The sequence below is a fragment of the Sphaeramia orbicularis genome, chromosome 2 (assembly GCF_902148855.1).
Source record: "Sphaeramia orbicularis chromosome 2, fSphaOr1.1, whole genome shotgun sequence".
Taxonomy (NCBI): Eukaryota; Metazoa; Chordata; class Actinopteri; order Kurtiformes; family Apogonidae; genus Sphaeramia; species Sphaeramia orbicularis.
In genome coordinates, this window is record NC_043958.1 from 27,375,828 (window position 1) to 27,395,741 (window position 19,914).

Here is a 19,914-nt window from a genome sequence, read left to right on the forward strand (position 1 = left end):
ATTATATATGACCTTGACTTGTTTTTGACCTGAATGTAAAAGGTGTAGTATAAGTAGTTATGAGTGAAAGTAATGTGACATGGATTGAGTGATTTGTAGACTGAGGCTGGTGTGATTTTTGTACATCTTCATGTGTTTTATATTGGTGGAATAAATAAAAAGTTCCAAAAAAAAAATATTTACACCTGCTTGGAATGAATGAGAGTCAATGGGCGATGCCCAGTCAGGGTCAGTCACATGTGTGTAAGTGCACGGCACATGACATTGGACCCCATGGAGACGTGGGTGACCTTGAGACCTTTCAAATAAAGCCAAATATGTGGTTGTCACGGAAACGGCTATATTGTTCTTGCTCAGGTTATTATTATTTTTATTTGGCCCGAGCCAAGTAGGCCCGAGCTGAGTAATGCCGGCGCAGGGCCTCTCGAGTCTGCAGTGGGCGCATGGGGACAAAAACTGCCAGTGACGCGGTTGCCTTTCTCCACTGTCGCCACTCTCACACATATTCACAGTCACGACAGTCAGACCTTTCTGAACATGTACATGTCATGTACACAAACCACATATTTACACCTGCTTAGAATGAATGGGAGTCAATGGGCCACGCCCACTTGGGCTCAGTCACGTGAGTGTAAGTGCACGACACGAGACATTGGACCCCACAGAGATGTGGGGGACCTCGAGAACTTTCAAATAAAGCCAAATATGTGGTTGCCATGGAAACAGCTATATTGTTTCTGCTCAGATTTTTTTTTTTAATGTTTTATTATTTATTTCATGTTTATTTTTCTTTCTCCTACCCTTTGAGCTCAAATTTGACCCCCTGAACATTTACGAAAACTCACCAAATTTTGCCCAAAATTCAGAAGTGCGAGAAATTGGATTTACATATAGGTTTTGTACATGTCAGTAATAAAATGCTGCAACAGCGCCCCCTTGAAAAGTGGAAATACATTACGCCAATGGGACCATGTCCAACGTAAAGTTTGTCGTAAAGCCACCGAAATCAGTACACAGATTCATTGTAAGGAGACAAACAAAAAATATTATTATGGCCACGCCCCTAAACAAACCACAAGTCTGCCATGTTGGATTGAAATTTCCAAAATGCTGAGTCAGCCTTTTTGCTAACGTTGTATTTTAACTATCTCCTCCTTAGGTATTTGGCCAAATGAACATTTAATTTGCGTACATTATCATTGCATACATTATAATTGAAGTGGAGCATCAAAAGGTAGTCAAATTTTTGGGATCAGTGTCACCATTTTTGTCGCAAACTTTGCAAAGTTTTTTTTCAAAAATTTACCATAACAAAAATTGCTTCAGCTCAGACATACGAACACCAATTTGGCTTAAGATATCAGATATCTATCTCCCAGGCCTACAGCCATTTATTAAAAGAAATTGAAATTTCGCACTATAGTGCCCCCAACAAATGTACTTCTATGAAAATTGCTTCAGTTCAGACATACGATCACCGATTTGGTTCAATTGGACTCAGACGTCAATCTCCCAGGCCTACACCCATTTATCAGAAAGATTCGAAATTTGGAGCTACAGCGCCCCCTACAGCTTTTCGTTTATGAAAATTGCTTCAGTTTGGACATGCAATCACCGATTTGGCGGAAATTCGACTTGGTGGTACATCTCACAGGCCTACAACCATTTATCTAAAGAAATTACCATTTCGCTCTATAACACCCCCTACAAATTTATCTTTATGAAAATTACATCAGTTCGGACATACGAACACAGATTTGTCTCAAATTCCACTCAGTGATACATCACGCAGGCTTACACCCATTCAGTGGAAGAAATTGAATTTTGGCTCCATAGCGCCCCCTACAGATTTACTTATACAAACATTTGTTCAGTTCGGACATACATACACTGATTTGCCTCAAATTTTAGTCAGTTGCCAATCTCTCAGTCCTACATCCATTCATCAGAAGAAATTGAAATTTGGCACTATAGCGCCCCCTACAACTTTACCTTTACAAAAACTGCTTCAGTTTGGACATATGAACACCAATGTGGGTCAAATTTGAAACAACTGTCAATCTCCCAGGCCTACACCCATTCATCAGAAGACATAAAATTTGGTGCCACCTGCTGAACGATGGACATACTTGTACTGGATGTGCCTGTGGCAAGGGCCTTTCAATGCCACTTGCAGCTTTAATTTTTTAAATATTATTTATTATTAATTAATGTTTATTTTTCTGTCTCCTACCCTTTGAGCTCAAATTTGACCTTCTGAACATTTACGAAAACTCACCAAATTTTGCCCAAATTTCATAAGTGTGTGAAACTGAATTTACATAGCGTCCATAGATGTCGGTAAAGAAACGTTGCGACAGCGCCCCCTTGAAAAGTGGAAATACATTCCACCAATGGGACCATGTACAATGTAAAATTTGTCGTAGAGCCATGAAAATTGGTACCCAGATTCATCATCAGGGGACAAACAAAAAATATTATTATGGCCACGCCCCTAAACCAACCCAAAGTTGGCCATATTGGATTGAAATTTCCAAAATACTGAGTCAGCGTTTTTGCTGACGTCGTATTTTAACTATCTCCTCCTTGGGTGTTTGGCCGAATGAGCTGAAAATCAGTGTATAGTATCTAGAGAAGTGGGGCATCAAGAGTGAGCCAAATTTTTGGGAAAGGTGTCACTGTTTTTGTGCAACAAGGTCACAAACTTTGTGAAGTTTTTTTCAATAATTTACCATTACAAAAATTGCTTCAGCTCAGACATACGAACACCGATTTGGCTCAAATTTGACTCAGTTGTCAATCTCCCAGGCCTGCACTCATTTATTGGAAGAAATTAAAATTTTGTGCTATAGCGCCCCCTACAAAGTTACCTTTAAAAAATTACTCAAGCTCGGACATACAAACATCAATTTGGCTCAAATTTGAGTCAGTTGTCAGCCTCCCAGGCCTACACCCATTTATTGGAAGAAATTTGAAATTTGGCACTATAGCACCCCCTACAGCTTTACCTTTACAAAAATTGCTTCAGTTTGGACATATGAACACCGATTTGGCTCAAATTTAAATCAGTGTTCAATCTCCCAGGCCTACACCCATTCATAGAAAGAAATTGCCATTTCACATTATAGCGCCCCCTACAAATTTACCTTTACGAAAATTGCATCATTTCGGACATACAAACACTGATTTGGGTCAAATTTGAGTCAGTTGTCAATCTCCCAGGCCTACACCCATTTATCTGAAAAATTTGAAATTTGGCCCCATAGTGCCCCCCACAAATTTAATTTTACTAAAATTGGTTCAGTTTGGACATACGATCACCTATTTGCCTCAAATTTGAATCAGTTGTCAATCTCCCAGGCCTACACCTATTTGTCATAAGACATTGAAAATTCACACAATAGCGCCCCCTACAATTTACCTTTATGAAAATTGCATCACTTCGGACATACAAACACTGATTTGGCTCAAATTTGCCTGAGAGGTACATCTCACAGGCCTACACCCATTCAATGGAAGAAATTGAATTTTGACTTCAAAGCGCCCCCTACAGATTTACTTATACAAAAATGTCTTTAGTTCAGACATACGAGCACCGATTTGCCTCAAATTTGAATCACTTGTCAATCTCCCAGGCCTACACCCATTCATCAGAAGACATTAAAATTTGGTGCTAGAGTGCAACCTTCTGAACGATGGACATACTTGTACTGGACGTGCTCGTGGCGAGGGCCTTTCAATGCCACTTGCAGCTTTAATTCTTCTTCTTCATCTTCTTCCTCTTCTTTTTCTGCAAAACATAGTATGCAAAAAGTCATATCTGATTAAGATGAAAACCTGAAAAACAGAATTTTCCCTTAATAATTTGAATGTATGTAAATTTTTCAAACATTTCTTATCAGTCGATGCTTTTGGTTGCCAGCAGCTGTTAAGGTTTTTGTGGATTAAAGTACATGTCAATCATAAACACCAAAATCTATATCTATATCAGGTGTATCCCCTTTGTAATTACCAACATATTTGGTAACTAACTTTTTATCTCTAGTGGACAATAATTACATGATTTGTCACTAGATAAGGCCCTCACATTGCAATAAAGAGGCTGGTTTGATGCAGGCAAGCAGGAGCTACTAACTTCTTAAAAATGAAGTCCACCGCTCTGGAAAAATGGTGTTACTAACCACCAGCTGTCCACTCAGTGAGCATATTATGCGCTGAAACACAATTAATTAATTTTGTCACTCCCTTTAATGTGAATATGACTCAAGGGCGGCCCTACCCTTTACTGGTTCAGTGCTGTGAGTCAGTGAGTCGCGCTCACTCTGTGACAGAGACAGAGTGAGGGAAGGAAAGAGGGAAATGAAAGCTGAAAAAATATTGGTGTGACTGTTTTTATTAATTGGCATATCACTGCTGCTTTAAAAATGTGGCGGAAAGTTAGATGGTGGCTACAAAACATACATTCATAGTAATGCATGTGTAAAAGCAGCTATGGTTTCAATAGATTGTTTTTAATAAACAAGCCACATGCTGCAGGCAAAAAATAATAATAGTAATAATGTATGCTGTGTCTGTGGAAGGTTGAAACATAGTAAACAAATGCTGCCTTTACACGGAATCTACTGCAGGGCAACAAAAGGTCATAAAGGGTGGCATATGCTTTTGTCCAAGCCACTGCATCTGTACAGGGTGAATAGTTTTCTCAATGGGCCAGATGGAGGAAGAGCTGGTGTAAGATGTAAGATGTTTCTCTTGATTCAGGCTGTGTTTGCTTGCTTTGCATGTCTGTGAGTGACGCAGTGAAAAGAGACAGAGGCAGGGAAGTAAATTGAATGTGAAAGGGAAGTGCAATGAGAGTGGAATAAATTGAGGGGAAAAGAGGAATGAAAGAGTTTAAACCTCCTGTGCTGATTATTTAACACATTAACAAGACTGTCTTTGTAGGCTCTTTTTGGCGACTGGTTAAAATGACTGGGATTTAAGCCTTCGTAGCTGCATCCTTGCTGTAAAAATCCACTTTTACAGCAGATTTTTCTTATTTAATATGAGATTAGAGCATCTTTTTTTTTTTGTTTTTTTCTGATTCAATTTGTCTTGTACAACCCCAGTGTGAAAACTATTTAGGACACTATGTCAAATATGGATTAAAAACAGAATGACATGATTTTTAAATCTCATAAACCCATATTTTATTCACAATAAAACATAAAAAAAAACATATCAATCAATCAATCAAATTTTATTTATATAGCACCAAATCATAACAAAAGTTATCTCATGACGCTTTACATATCGAGTTGGTCAAAACCAGACTCTAAGCCAATTTACAGAAACCCAACAGAATCCTCCAGGACCAAAAACTTGTGACTTGGTGATAGTGGCGAGGAAAAACTTCCCTTTAACAGGCAGAAACCTTGAGCAGACCCAGACTCCTGGAGGATGGCTGTCTGCCTTGACCAGTGTGCACATATTAAGTGTTTAAACTGAGAAAATGTGTTTAAACTGAGAAAATGCAATTGTAACAAAAAAATGAGACTGTTTTAATTTAATGGCACCAACACCAACAAAGTTGGAATAGGGCCAACAAAACAATGGAAAAGTAAGTAGGACTAAACATAAATAAATAAAACAGCAGATGGCAAATAATTACAAATGGCTATAATAATAGGCTGTCAACAGCTCGGTGACGATTGGATAAAAAAATATTATAGAGGCAGATACTCTCAGAAGTACAGATGGGCAGAGGTTCAGTAAAGTGCAAAAAAATTACATCAAAAAACCAATTCAGATATTTATAGAAAACTGTAAAGACTCTAAAGATTCTAAGAATCTGGAGAAATTTATGTGCACAAAGGATAAGGATGAAAATCAATTCTGGGTGACAGGATCTTCAGATCCTCAGGCAACACTGGCAGAAATCATCGTCTGTGAACACAGTTTGTCGTCTTCAAAATTCAAGTTAAAGCTCTATTGTGCAAAGAAGAAACCACACGTAAACATGGCCCAGAAATGCGGCCATCTTCTCAAGACCAAAAGTTATTTAAAATGGACTGAGGAAAAGTGGAATATTGTTCTGAGGTCAAATGAATTGGTATGGAAAATTACACTAAGTAACTTTTAAAAACACACAATGAAATTTATAAATGTTTTACTTTTAATTCATGGACTGTATTTCTAATTATAGTTATTGTTCTTATTGCACACATTCTGGGAGACATACACACAAGATTTTGAATCAAGAAAATGTTTTATTCAATCAGGCAGAAAAAATTTGACAGTACCATTCCTTCTTACAAGGCTGCACTCAAAGCGTGACATTTTTACTACAGATATTTTCCCCATTTTAACTTCAGGGTTTATATAGGGAGGGTCACATGTGTAAAAAGCCCACACATATTTGGTTAACAATTTAGCCCATCCCAGTCTTTCACTCCCCTACCCAGTTTGTACACTTGAGTACACCTTGTATAAATTGCTCTTTGGTTGAGAAAAAGCACAGTCAGTCAGGCAGAACAACAACATATTGTGTGTCTGAGAAACTGTTTAGAGCGTCTTTGTACATCTCATGACATTTCTAACAAATTTTTAACTGTGCATTTTTAAAGTAGCTCGGTACATTCACCAGACAAAAGATGAGAGGGATAATCTGGTTTGTTGTGAGTGCTCAGTTCAGAGCACATTTAGGAAGGCACCATTGCTGCTGAATGGTATATACAGGTATCAGAATAACATGCACCCCCATCCAGACCTCTTTCTCAGGAACGGCCTTTCATATTTTAGTCAGACAACACAAAACCAGACACTGAATCTAATACAACAGCGTGGCTTCGTAGTAGAAGAGCCTGGGTCCTGAACTGGCCTGCCAACAGAAAAAAAAATGACACATCATGAAATAGACAATATAACAAAGAAGAACAGAATAACATTCCTTTTCCCAAACTCCACCATCTGGCCTCTTTAGTTCCAGATGTTTACAGACTATTATCAAAGAAGAGCGGATGCTACGCAGTGGTAAGCATGGGGATATCCAATACAAAATGACCCCATTCTTAAAGTTGCACATGATCTCAGTTTGATATGTTTTCTATGCTGCAAATCAGTACATTCTATTTTTATTTGCATTTTACACAGCGTCCTAACTTTATTTGGAATTATATCTCAGTCCCTTTCATCCTTGTGATCCATCATCGTCATCATCATCATCATCATCATCATCATCATCATCATCATCATCATCATCATCATCATCATTATATCTGTCAGGGTAAGAAACTACAGGTGAGAACAATAATAAAGGCTGCATTTCATCCAAGTTAACCATCCCTAGGAGCTTACTAGGCCTGAGCTTTTATTGATATTATAAATTACACCTGTGCCTCTCCTGTTATGACCAGTCAGCCATTATGTTGTGATAGAGATCTATTCCCTTTTATTATTTCCCGTCGGAGTGCTCATGAGCAAGGCGCCGCATCCAATTAACCTTAGAGCAGGGGTGTCAAACATGCGGCCCGGTGGCCAAATGTGGCCCGCCAAAGGGTCCAGTTCGGCCCCTGGGATGTTTTTGCCAAGTGCAAAAATTCCACAGTCTTGAATTGAATTAAGCAAAAAAAAATTAGCTTGAATTAAGAAAAAAAATCTTGAATTAAACCAAAAACAATTCTTCAATTAAGTAAAAAAACTTCAATGAAGCCAAAAAAAGATCTCAAATTTAGCAAAAAATCTTGAATTAAGCCAAAAAAAATCTTCAATTAAGTAAAAAAAAAATCTTGAATTAAGCCAAAACAACAAAAAAAAATCTTCAGTTAACCCTTTCATGCATGAATTATGAGAACCTTAGTCAAGATTTTTTTCCTGAGTGTTTTTATTCCTCTTTGGGCATGAAAATAACAATGTGATTGAAGTTTTTTTAATGAACCTATTTTTCATGGAGTTGCAAAAAACCATGTGTTTAATTTTTGAAGCAGAGAAATATGTATTTAAAACCCATTGTCAGAAAGTGATATACTGTGTGAAAACTATAAAATAAACATCTTTAACGCAGCTAATCTGATGTTTTCTCATATTTTAACATACTCGAATACTAGTTGTTACTCACTTCATGGAGATAAAAAAAAAAAAGAAAATTGTTAATTACAGTCTTATAATAATTAGCAACTGATTTACACTAAAACATGTTACTACAGATCAGATTTATCAAAAACAGTAAAGTTACAGTAATGGTATGAATGTCAGTGTATGGGATAATACATAAGCATCCACTGTGTCGGCTGATATGGAACTAAAACAACAAAACCTGTGAATATACAAGAGAACAGCTGGAGAATAGCTGTCCACTGGAGTGACCACTATGCACGAAAGGGTTAAGTAAAAAAAATCTTGAATTACGCCAAAAAAAAGCTAGAATTAACAACTTCAATTTTTTTTTCTGTTTTAGTGCAAAAAATAACATTAAATTATGAAAATATTTACATTTACAAACTATCCTGTAACACTAAAATGTGAATAACCTGAACAAATATGACCAACCTGAAATGTCTAAAGAAAATTCAGCAATTTTTCTGCCTGTTCCTCAGTGTTTACAGGGTGGGGAAGCTAAATTTACAATATTTTGAGGCAGGGATTGAAAGACAGTGTATGACCAATTAGTTTGTTGAAAGTCATGAGAATTTATTTGCCACAAGAAAATGTACATAATAGGAAATGTTTTTATTCTATGTGTCCTCCTTCTTTCTCAATAACTGCCTTCACACGCTTCCTGAAACTTGCGCAAGCGTTCCTCAAATATTCGAGTGACAACTTCTCCCATTCTTCTTTAATAGTATCTTTAAAAAAGTCGACATTGCTGTGTGATGTTCTATTGGTAGCATGTTCTAAAACGCCCCAAATAGCAGAATCCAGAGGGTTTAGATCTGGGCTAGAAGGCGGCCATAAACATGATTCTCAAAAATTGCTAAAGTTGGATTTGCTGCTGTTGTCAACAAGTGTTTTGGTGTTCTTGTGTAAGATTTTAACTTCAAATCATATTTTACTGCATTTCTAACAGTCTTGTTGTCTACCTCAAGTTCAATTGCCATTTTTCTCATGGATTTGGTTGGATCCTTTAGGATTTTGGATTTGAGAGCTTTGATAAAAGCTTTGGTACGTTTTTTGTTGCTTCCTCCACTTCCAGACTTTCTCGTAATAGTTTTGCTCATAGTCATTCTCTTCTTTCCATTATAAACAGTCTTTATGGACACTCCAACTATTTTTGAAATCTCCTTTGGTGTGACGAGTGCATTCAGCAAATCACACACTCTTTGACGTTTGCTTTCCTGATTACTCATATGGGCAAAAGTTTCTGAAAAGGTATGGATAATAGTGTTAGGTATGATTATGACATCAATATATGTTTGGTTTCAAAACAATTGATGTAGTGCCTGCTGAGAAAAAACAACTAAATGCTCATTGTAAATTTTGCTTCCCCACCCTGTAGTGTCTTTGTAGATGGGATCCATAATGCACATGGACAAATGAGAAGTTGAGGAATAATATTGTCAAAATTGCACTAAAAATTTTTCTGTTTTTTAATTTAAATTTCAGTTTTTTCAGTTTTTTTTTTTTTTTTTTTTTTGATAGTTTATAAAAGTAAGTATTTTCATAATTTAATGGGGGTTTTATTTACACTAAAACAAAGACAAAATTTTGGAGTTGTCATTATTTATAGGTTATTATGTTATTATTTTTCTGGTCCGGCCCACTGCAGATCAAATGTAGCTGAATATGGAACTGAACTAAAATGAGTTTGAAATGAGCCTTGGAGCCAGAGCCTGAGCAGCACCATGGCCAGCGCCTCTGTGTGTGTGTGCGGGCCTTTCCTCTCCTTCTGTTGCGGACAGTGACAGTGGAGCTCTGGCACATTTAATGCAAACAATGCGTGGAAAGTAAAGCGGAAACTCGAGGCAACAGAGGACATTAAAACACGGCCGTTCAGCCGTAATTGTGGCCAAGGGCTCAACATTAACCGGAAACACGATACACCTGCGTGCTGCGCCCTGACGTCACACCTGCCTCTCGTTGCTGAGCTCGTGAATGAGGAAATGTCACAGGTGTGCTGATATCACTTATTGCAGTCATTTCATTTACAATAAGCCTCTTCCGGGTTGTCGTTTGCTATATTTTTGAAAACTCAAAATGGAGTTCTGTTTCTATTGCAACGTAATAGGGAAAATATTTCTACCGGGAAAAGTATTTTCTGGTTTTACTTATAGTGTGTGCAGTTCACTTAGCTAGCCTGTAAACAGCTGATAATAAGTGGAGGTAGTTTTTTTTTTTTTTTTTTTTTTTTTTTAATCACAGCCTAGCTTAATTCGACTTTATAACGATAGTTTAGGGTAAAGTGAACTGGTTAACTGACTCATAAATCCCGCTCCTGTTGCAGAATATGGTGAGTGTAACGCGTTACCCGGTAATCTGTTACCAGTCAGCCCTGCCTCTACTATCTTTCCGTCTGCCGCTTTGTCTACGCATCCATGTGGGTTTTCCCTTCGCAGTGTCTGTGTTGCGCCTCTCCGCTCTGCCAGCCTCTCAGCCATTGGCCTCAGAGACCATCAGTCTTCCCTTCACAACAATAGACCCCCACGCGCAGACACGCACGGCCACTCACGTACCGACAGAAACGCGCACAGTGCTTTCGAGGAGCGACGGTGAAATGTTGGTTAAACTGCGGTTTACCGACTCCTTTCTTTTCAGCTTTAGTTCTGCGAGAAGCGCAGGGAAGCCTCTGCGATGCGCTCAGCCAGAGGCGCGTCGGAGTTGAAATAAGGGAAACACGGGGGTCGCGAAAAGCAGAGGGGCAGATTTTTCTTACGAGGATGACTGAGTGGTGACAAAGAAAACGGGGAGCCCCTCTGGCTTCGGTCGTCACCCGCAAGAACTTGACGGAAGGCATTTCGGGGGACTGGCTTGCTCACACTAGAACAGCCAAAGAATTTTTATCATCTTTATTTTTGGAGGGGAACCATGCCTGTCCGGAGGGGTCATGTTGCGCCACAGAACACATTTTTGGGAATAATTATTCGGAAATTCGAAGGACAAAGTGAGTACCTCTCCCTGGTGTCCAATACTGTGTGGGTGCATTGTGTTTTGCTGCCATCCTTTTGTGCTCTGCTGACAATTCTCCACCGAAGAATTACTTAATCTTTAGGAAACAGCTTAATACACCGAAAAATAATAATTGAGCTTTGTGATGCCTGTCAGAGGCATGTTAAAGTCATGATAAGTTAATTAGCCGCAGCCTTATCAAGCACCCGGTTTGTTTTATAGTTTTGTGGTGCTGGAGAGACGTGATTGTACGCTCTTCTGCTCTAGTTCAAATTCAGAAAGCTGTGTATGAGAAATAAGGATTAAGTGATTTAATTACTTTCAGATTATATCCCAGGAATACCTTCATGTTCTTATTAAACCCTTCACTTGTGATTTAGTTTCACAGATTATTGGCACATCATACTGGAGGCCTATTAAATGGAGCAAAACACCATGGCATTAAATCAGAAATCACAACTGGAAATAATGTAACACATCCTGTTATGTAAATAAATGCAAATGCAGACCATGCTGTGATATAGCCTTTATAAGTGATTTATTTATTTATTGAAGCCACTCAACCTGGTTATAAAGTTTTACATTAATTCACAGAGGAATGTGATTTATGTGATAATGTGATAATCCTATGTAAACCATTACAAAATAAGACATTTTTCATAGCACTGTTGAAAAAATGAATATTTCCTTCCCTCAATCTCTCTTCTACTGTATTACAGATAAAAAATTCATCATAGCCAATGCCCGGGTGCAGAACTGCGCTATTATCTACTGTAATGACGGCTTCTGTGAGATGACGGGCTTCTCCAGGCCGGATGTCATGCAGAAGCCATGCACTTGTGACTTTCTGCATGGCCAGTTCACCAGCCGGCATGCTGTGGCCCAAGTGGCCCAGGCCCTCATGGGTTCAGAGGAGCGAAAGGTGGAGATTACCTACCACCGCAAGGACGGTGAGTACTGTTAGGTCAGACTGTTTGGGTTCAGGAGGACATGCACAAACAAAACTATACATGAAACCACAGCATTAGACTCCCTTTGCGTTTTTGCTGACTAAACTCGGTGACTTCCTTTCAAAACGTAGTATTTGGGTCTGTTTTGTACATGAGCCTACGGTGCTAATACAGGAGGTGCAGACGCTGGATAAATGTGTGAAAGGTGACTTTTACAATACCTAACACCTGAAACAGTAAGCAATTCTTAGTTCTTAGTCTGTTCTATCTGGAGCATTTTGCAGCAGCAAATCACTGAGTGCACCCATTTAGAACCCTGAGGGGAAGAATAGCAGCTGTGAAGGTTTCCTCTGCTGTGAAGTCCAGTTTTGAGAGTGATGCACTCACTGTGTGGCTGGGAAATATATTCATTAGCCTGCACTGGATAGGGCACTCTGGGAAGGATGTAGCGCACTTCCCTGAAGACTTATGCGAAGATAGCGAGGTGTGTGATACACTGTTTGGCCTCTTCTCTAGCATTGTTCTCATCCTTTCCTGAATGTACTGGACACAACATGTGCCAGCATTTGTTAAACTAACTTCCAATGTACGGATCTCAATGCTCACAGATTATAGTTTTTTAGACCGACAGCATTCCTATCCTGTGGTGGAGAAAATCTACTGGTGTGCTAATGCTGCTGATGAATATTGTATGTATACCATGAAGGTATGACACCTGATATTGATTTAACAAGCTACAAGCTGAGCTGTGGACTGAAAGTTTAAACCAGTTGCATCAAAAGCTATCATTCATAGAGATTCATGTAGTGACCTCTAACAATGACATGCAGTGCGTATTCATATCACGATGCTGTCTTGCATAACAGGTAAGATGAGATAAAGTTCACAACAGTACGTTCTCACCATTCTGTAAGACTTATCTGATGATGGTCTGTGCGTGCTCATGAGTTGTTTGTGTAAATGTTAGTATACTTTTCAGAAATATTACATATCCCCTTGATAATCAGTGCAGTGCAGAGAACAACCATGGGTCAGGCTATAGAATATACACATTGTAAAGAAAGATAAACACAGGCATAATATGTGCAAAACATCTGCTGTTACTTTGGCACACATTGTTGTTGTTGCAGTTTCTTATAGAAGCCCTGCACACTGACAGTGTCTTGATAAGTGGGAACATTTCCAATGTAGGCACGTGTCTGGCACATTATTGCTAAAGTTCTTGGATTCCTTCCTTTGTTTTTATGACACATGGTGTGTGTGCTATAGGCATTACATGATGCTGCTGCATCACACTATGCGATATGTGTTGCTTGTTTGAAGTATTCAGTGTCACAGTATAATTAGCAGAGCACGTGCACTACAGCAGTTCTCGATGATGATGAAAGTTTTATTTCTGCAAAAGCAAAAAGCTTGATAAAGGAAATAACTTGAGAAAAGTAAAATGGTAGCAGTTTAATAGTAAGAATATTGAATCATCCATAAAAGACTTGTAACGTTTCCTCACAAATCTTGTAATAGATGTATTTTTTTCAAAAAAGAAAGATTTGAAATCAAGTTTGAAACAATGAGAGTTTGAGCTGTGTTATACAATATATTGTGTGACTTGCCTCCGTACATTATAACCAGCACTGTTGAAATTCAGAGAAATGTACAATTTTATTCAAAGTCCATTTCATTGAAATTAAATTATAGCTTACTTAAAGCTATATTCATCAGAATTAAATGACAGAATAATAGAATTTGAATAAAACTAATATTTTTTTGTCTGCATCATGTTAGATAATTTTTTTTTTTTTTTTTTATGTCGATGGCAATAAAAACATGACCCAATGCAAACTATTTTTGTTTTGTTGTTTAAATTCAACATAGTAAACATATCAAATTATCTATTAACACTGCAAAGTTTGCAAGAATGCTTTTTAATGTTTTTTTACAGAAACATTTGAAGTCGTCACCACTCTGAGGCATTTAGAGAAAACGCTAAGCATTCCCATTTGAAGGAGTTAAAAACAACCAGAGTAGGAATCCAAAATGATGGAGATACTGTACATGAAATTATATGTTCTTCAGTTTGTTTGATTTTGTCCCGTAACCTGTAATGGTATAATGGTGTAATGTATGACATAAAGAGATTTGTTTTGACTTGATGTGTGATAGGAGGTGAGACTGAGAGATGGTATATGGTCTTATTATGGTGTGTGCAGGTATAAAGCCCAGTGGGAGAGAAGTGACACAGATTAGGTGAAAAATGGTTTGCAGAGCACTTACAAATGATAGTATCCTAAGAGAAATAGATGTAAGGGGTCAGAGGTTGAAAGAGCGAGACATAGTTGCTGAAACAATGTTTCAGGGAATAGACAGAGAGGAGATGTCAGCTTTTTCTTGGAGTGGTGTGCTATACTCTGTGACCCTAAAGTCTATCAATACGTTTAGTACAACACTGCTGTTATTGTATTTACAGATCTTTGACTTAAATGAAAAAAATATTTATGCTTCACTTTCTGTGTTTCAAAATGATTGAAAAGAGGTTCTGCCTGGAGTTCTGGTATGAACGTTTGCCACATATTCCACAATTGGATGGAACGTATAGTTTAATTGAATAATTTAAATGATAATTTAAGAATTATTAAATAATTAAAGTCCCTTATAGAAGGAGCTATTTCCCTTAAGAGTCGACTCATAGCGAATCTTTAACGGCTCATACTAATCTGTCATTGGCTGTGTATTTGAGTCGGCACCCTCTGCGCTCCTCCTTCCAAAGTGTGAAAGAGCAGCACCAACTACATTCAAAAATGGTCATTTTTAACAAAATCATATGGCTTTTTATGAAGCATTTTCTGTTGTGGTTGCTTCCCTATGTGCAGATGTCCCAACAAAGCACCCCCCAACTCTATTTTGCAAAGCCAGCGTCACTGAATCCTGCATTTAGCGCCACCCTAGATGAGTGTGATTCGATATTCAAATGAGCCAAACAACTCATGCCTTTTCCAAAATGATAGTGGATTGATACACATCTACCTCCAGTGCTGCCCAGAGCTAAAGAAATGTGGAGACAGCTCTGTTTTTACAAGACTAGGTTATTAAAAGTAGTTTTTTTGCAGAATAAAAGTTAGGACCCAGTTAATGAAGCAATACGAAGCCTCTGAAGATACACTACACACGACAAACCGTGTTGGAAAATGAATGACTGTCAAACTAAACAGTAATAAATATCAAATTAATTCAATGAATCTCATCACACTCAGAGTAATCAAACATTACATCTGGACCTGAACATCTATCTAACAGTAAACTTTTTTTTTAAATGTATCTTTTTTGAGCAATGTAACAGGACATACAAAAAAGTGTAATTACAGTGCATATATTATACATTGCCTTTTATATTATTTTTTCCCCCATACCAAAACCAACCCTAAGGCCCTCCAAGAGGGGGCCACAGCAAGAAAAAGAACATTATTATAACAAAGTCTCTGTGCAGTACAAAATCCATTAAGTACAAACGGTAACAAATGTGTGATATACAAAAATAACTGAGCCAACAGAAAATAGAAAAAGTGAATAATAGATAAATTAATAAGTAACAGTAAACATTCTATGTGGTTGTTATTTTGTTTGTTAGGCATTATTTGTACCTCAAAGTCACTAATTTAAATGGAAATCCTATTATCTATCAGCCACAAGTGGAGCCCAGTACTGGAACACAAACGTTTATAAAACACCCTGTTGTAATTTGTGATTTGTAAATAGAGATTAGTGTTTACCTGTTGCATATACACACTTTCTTTTTGTCGAATACCCTTCCAATTTTACTGTGCATGTAATTAATAGAATATTTAGAGGATATCAGAGCTACTACTGAGTTGTCCTATTAGTGAACGGCATTATATAAGCACACACTAACATTATCTACATAGAAACCCTTTGGGAATGTTTGTTGAACTAATTAACCAATGAGCTAATGTTTTGGAGGTCTGTGAAGGCTAGGGATGTTTGCAAGATGGCAGCCGTAGGGAATACACATCCAAGTAGTGATTTTGATACTTGAGTCTGTTTTTCTACCTATATTTAGTTGGCTTTAGTCACTTAAATATTCAGTCAAGAACCATATTTCACTTCATATAGGAGCGTTACAGGTCTGATACCTCTCTATGTTGGTGTAGTCTCTGTTGAAGCCAAGCTAGGGGTTCTGTCTACATTGATCTGCTGAGCAAACAGCATTAATGAGGACACAAATACCTTCATGTTGCATTGATCTTCAAAACCGGTGCATCGGAGAGGCGAAATCAATGACGGCCGAATGCCTTCCCTCCACCGGCTGGCCCACGGGAGACTTGGATAAAAGGAGCTGGAGGGCTTCTGACTGTCGGACCCCACAGCCGGGGGAAAAGGCCTCATTACCATTCGATACTCTGTACCTCTAATTACCTCAGTGTTTTCCTCTCACCTGACTCAGTGCTTCTCTGGGGAAGGTCATACACCTGTTTGAACAGGGCAAACTGCTTTTATAATGTCCTTTTTATAATAACCCACTATGGCTGAATTAATTTTAGATTATCCTTTGTCGTTTCCACAGTCAATAGCCATGTAATCTTGTGACGCTAGTGTTATTGGTATTAAATATTTATAGCTTTTAACCGCACAAATTGATTAATGTATGATAAAGCTGCCTTTGTCGTGGGCTCAGTGAACGTGAGATGTGCTTTGCATGTTTAAACACAATACTTAGTATGCAGTTTTAACTATTTATTTATTTATCATCATCATTTATCATTATAACTGATTAAAGTGATCAAGTAGATGAACAGATGGACCGAAAGTTGACATGACACAATAAAAGGCATACAGTTACAAGTCAAAACACTGTTAGTACTGTTATGTTATTGGTTTGATAAAATAAATGAGGCTGAAATTATGTAACTAATTACTGTTTACTGCAAGATAGGATTAATAGCTAATGGATTATCAAATATCAGACATTAAAACTAACATGAAATAGCCAATAATATAAAATAATATCAAAATAAAATGATAGAAAGATCAAGTTTGGAGAAAAAAAAAGACTTTACAGGTCAGAAGGGGCTATGGTTTTTTATTTGGATAAAGTGTGAAAAAGGACAACAGTGTGAGGCAGGAAAAAGATGTGAAGCCAAAGGAAAACCAAAAAGTGCAGTAGTCCGGAAAGAAATGAAATTAACAACGACAGCCCTTACATACTCACTTAGCTCTCAGCACATTTCTCTATTGTGTCTGGTATTGGAATTGCAGGAGAGATGTCATTGCGGCAAGCTGATTGCTCTTCTCATGGTGGACCACTGGGGTTTCTATGAGGCAATCTTCTTCTCTTTAATCCTCTGACCCAGGGTCTGCATAAACGCATTGCCTGCTGTCCTTTACAGTCCATGAAGGAGATGGTGCTCGTCAGCAGAATCTCTGACAGATTTTTAATGCTTTATGATTTGTGCTGTCGTTGGCTGTTACGCTCCCCAGTCTACATCTGACCTCTATAGTACCAGGGGGTGCCATTAAAGGGGCAAAGCTTTATTCAGAACCCCCAAACTCAACATATGGATAGTCAGCAATTTCCTTTAGAGCAATCTCAATTTAGAGAGATACCAGTGATAACAGTCCCAATACTGACGCCTAGGCTTCAAATACCAGTTTTGAAAAAAATCCTTTTGTCAATGACAGTTTTACATTGTAACAAAATTAAAATGACTTGCATATTATTGCATAACTCTTGAGCTCGGATGCATTTTTATAATTTATAGAAGTAACCCTATAACATAAAAAATTCTCAAACTTAATGGTCGCTAACTCCTTTGTCTTTACTTTTGTTTCAGGAAACTGACATTTTATTGATCAACTCCATCAAGTTTTACAACTTAAAACATAGACCTATTTGCCAAAGCTTGAAGTTGTCTTTGATAAATAAATAAATAAATTAATTAATGGATGAATGAATGAATGAATAAATAAATAAATAAATAAATAAATAAATATATATATATATATATATATATATATATATATATATATATATATATATATATATAATTTTTTTTTTTTTTTTTAAATGCTATGAGACTTGTTTTGTCAGTATTGAAATTGTGTCGGTGCCCTAAAGATATGAAAGTTCCACTCATAAGCTGGCTTCTGCAGCAGTAATTTTCAAAGTGTTTGTATAGTCTCCTAGTACACCATAAAGACGCAGTACTGGGTTATGAGTGGTCATTTACAATTAATTAAAATTGAAAAGTTTTTAATTGTTACTTGAATTTAGAATGTCCATACAATATTTATCATTCAACAGTCATAGTTACAAAAGTAGAACTAATGAAACACAGTGACGGGACTTAAAATGTGTTATTACCTCCGCCAAGGAGGTTATGTTTTTGCCAGGGTTTGTTTGTTTGTTTGTCTGTCCGTTAGTGTGCAACATAACTCAAAAAGTTATGGACAGATTTGGATGAAATTTTCAGGGTTTGTTGGAAATGGGATAAGGAAGAAATGATTAAATTTTGGTGGTGATCGGGGGTGGGGGGGCCCACGGGGGGGGCCACTGATCAGCCTTGGCAGAGGTCTGCGCTCTCCGAGTGCTTCTAGTTTTTTATTTTAGCCTTCTTATTTTTGATGTTGAACATAACTTATACAGTACTTCATTGCTTTTTGGAGAAAGAGTTGACATGGAGCAGTGGAATATTGTTACAAGTATGTAAATTGTTACAAGTATGTAAACATATTACAAATGCCACTATTTCTGAAGAGTAAACTTCAGCTTAGTCTTGTGTGTTGGTCAGAGTTTTTAATTTCCAATGATGTTTAGATGTCATACTGATCCAGTCTTAGGTCTGGGAATGGTTGAATTACAGTAACGTCTTGCATGATCAAATGTTAATTTACCAACAATTTAAAGTCCAACATTTTAGAGGCATTATGGTCATTACTCACATCCATTTCACATCTATATAAAATGACAGCTGTTCTTTTCATAATTAACAGAAATATACTTTGATTTTTGTCACTGTTTCACCTATGAAATAAGAGTGACACACTTGTACTATTTTTGCAGTGTGTTTTGATTTTCATTATGTCTTGTTTCTATTCTTGCCTTTGAAAAATGATTTATTAGGCTGTGTTCAGTAGGCACATGTGTCCACATGTGAGCCTTTAGTGTGTGTGTGAGCTGACTCAAAGGTGATATTTGTCTCATTTGTGCCACACCCACCAGCAGTGTTCAGATATCACATAATTATTAAGCATATAAGCAAAGTAAAAAAAAAAAAAAAAAAAAAAAGAATAAATGAAAAGCAACTGTTTGGCTACTGAATTAATTGACAGATAAAAAATATCTGGTATCTTATAGGACAAGCTTACGTTACATTCGTGTAAAGCTGAGTGGTTTTGTATTGAGTAATACAACACCTGTTACTGTGCTTTACTGAATGGTTAAAATTTAGATTTTGAAAAAAAAAAAAAAAAACACCCTTCTGATTTGGTGTCACTTTCTTGCAAATTACACAGTAGGAAAAAAAACAATCTTTAAAATAACTTTCTCATTGCAGTCTGTAAGTAGAGAAGCATTTAGAATTCAGACACAGCAGATAAACAAATGTCTTTGAAATATTTGAGAGCAAAATGTAACGACTAAGATGAATATATTCATGATATTGTGTCACTGTGTGACTTTACTGTAACTGGAACATTACTGGTAAAATAAGATTGTTGTCAAGGTTCATTTCCTTCTAGAAAGGATCTGTAAAGGATAGCCACATCTATTTTAATTCTCCATGGTGTAATTACAGAACCTAATTGTGAGTTTGATTTGAAGAGATAATCTATTCTCATCACAAACAAGTTCTAAAAATTACCAGCCAAAAAGGGC

General features: G+C 37.2%; 1 protein-coding gene across 3 annotated transcripts in view; it reads left to right on the forward strand.

Moving 5' to 3' along the window:
* Positions 1 to 10,522: 10,522 nt before the first annotated feature.
* Positions 10,523 to 19,914, forward strand: part of LOC115431749 (potassium voltage-gated channel subfamily H member 7-like) — a 114,123-nt gene continuing 104,731 nt past the window's right edge. For 2 of the 3 annotated variants that reach the window (XM_030152394.1, XM_030152403.1), the window contains exons 1-2: positions 10,523 to 11,074; positions 11,799 to 12,029. In XM_030152394.1, coding sequence (XP_030008254.1) covers positions 10,999 to 11,074; positions 11,799 to 12,029 — 307 coding nt within the window. In that variant the 5' untranslated portion in view covers positions 10,523 to 10,998. The remainder of the gene's footprint in view (positions 11,075 to 11,798; positions 12,030 to 19,914) is intronic. The other variant, XM_030152409.1, reaches the window with a different exon arrangement.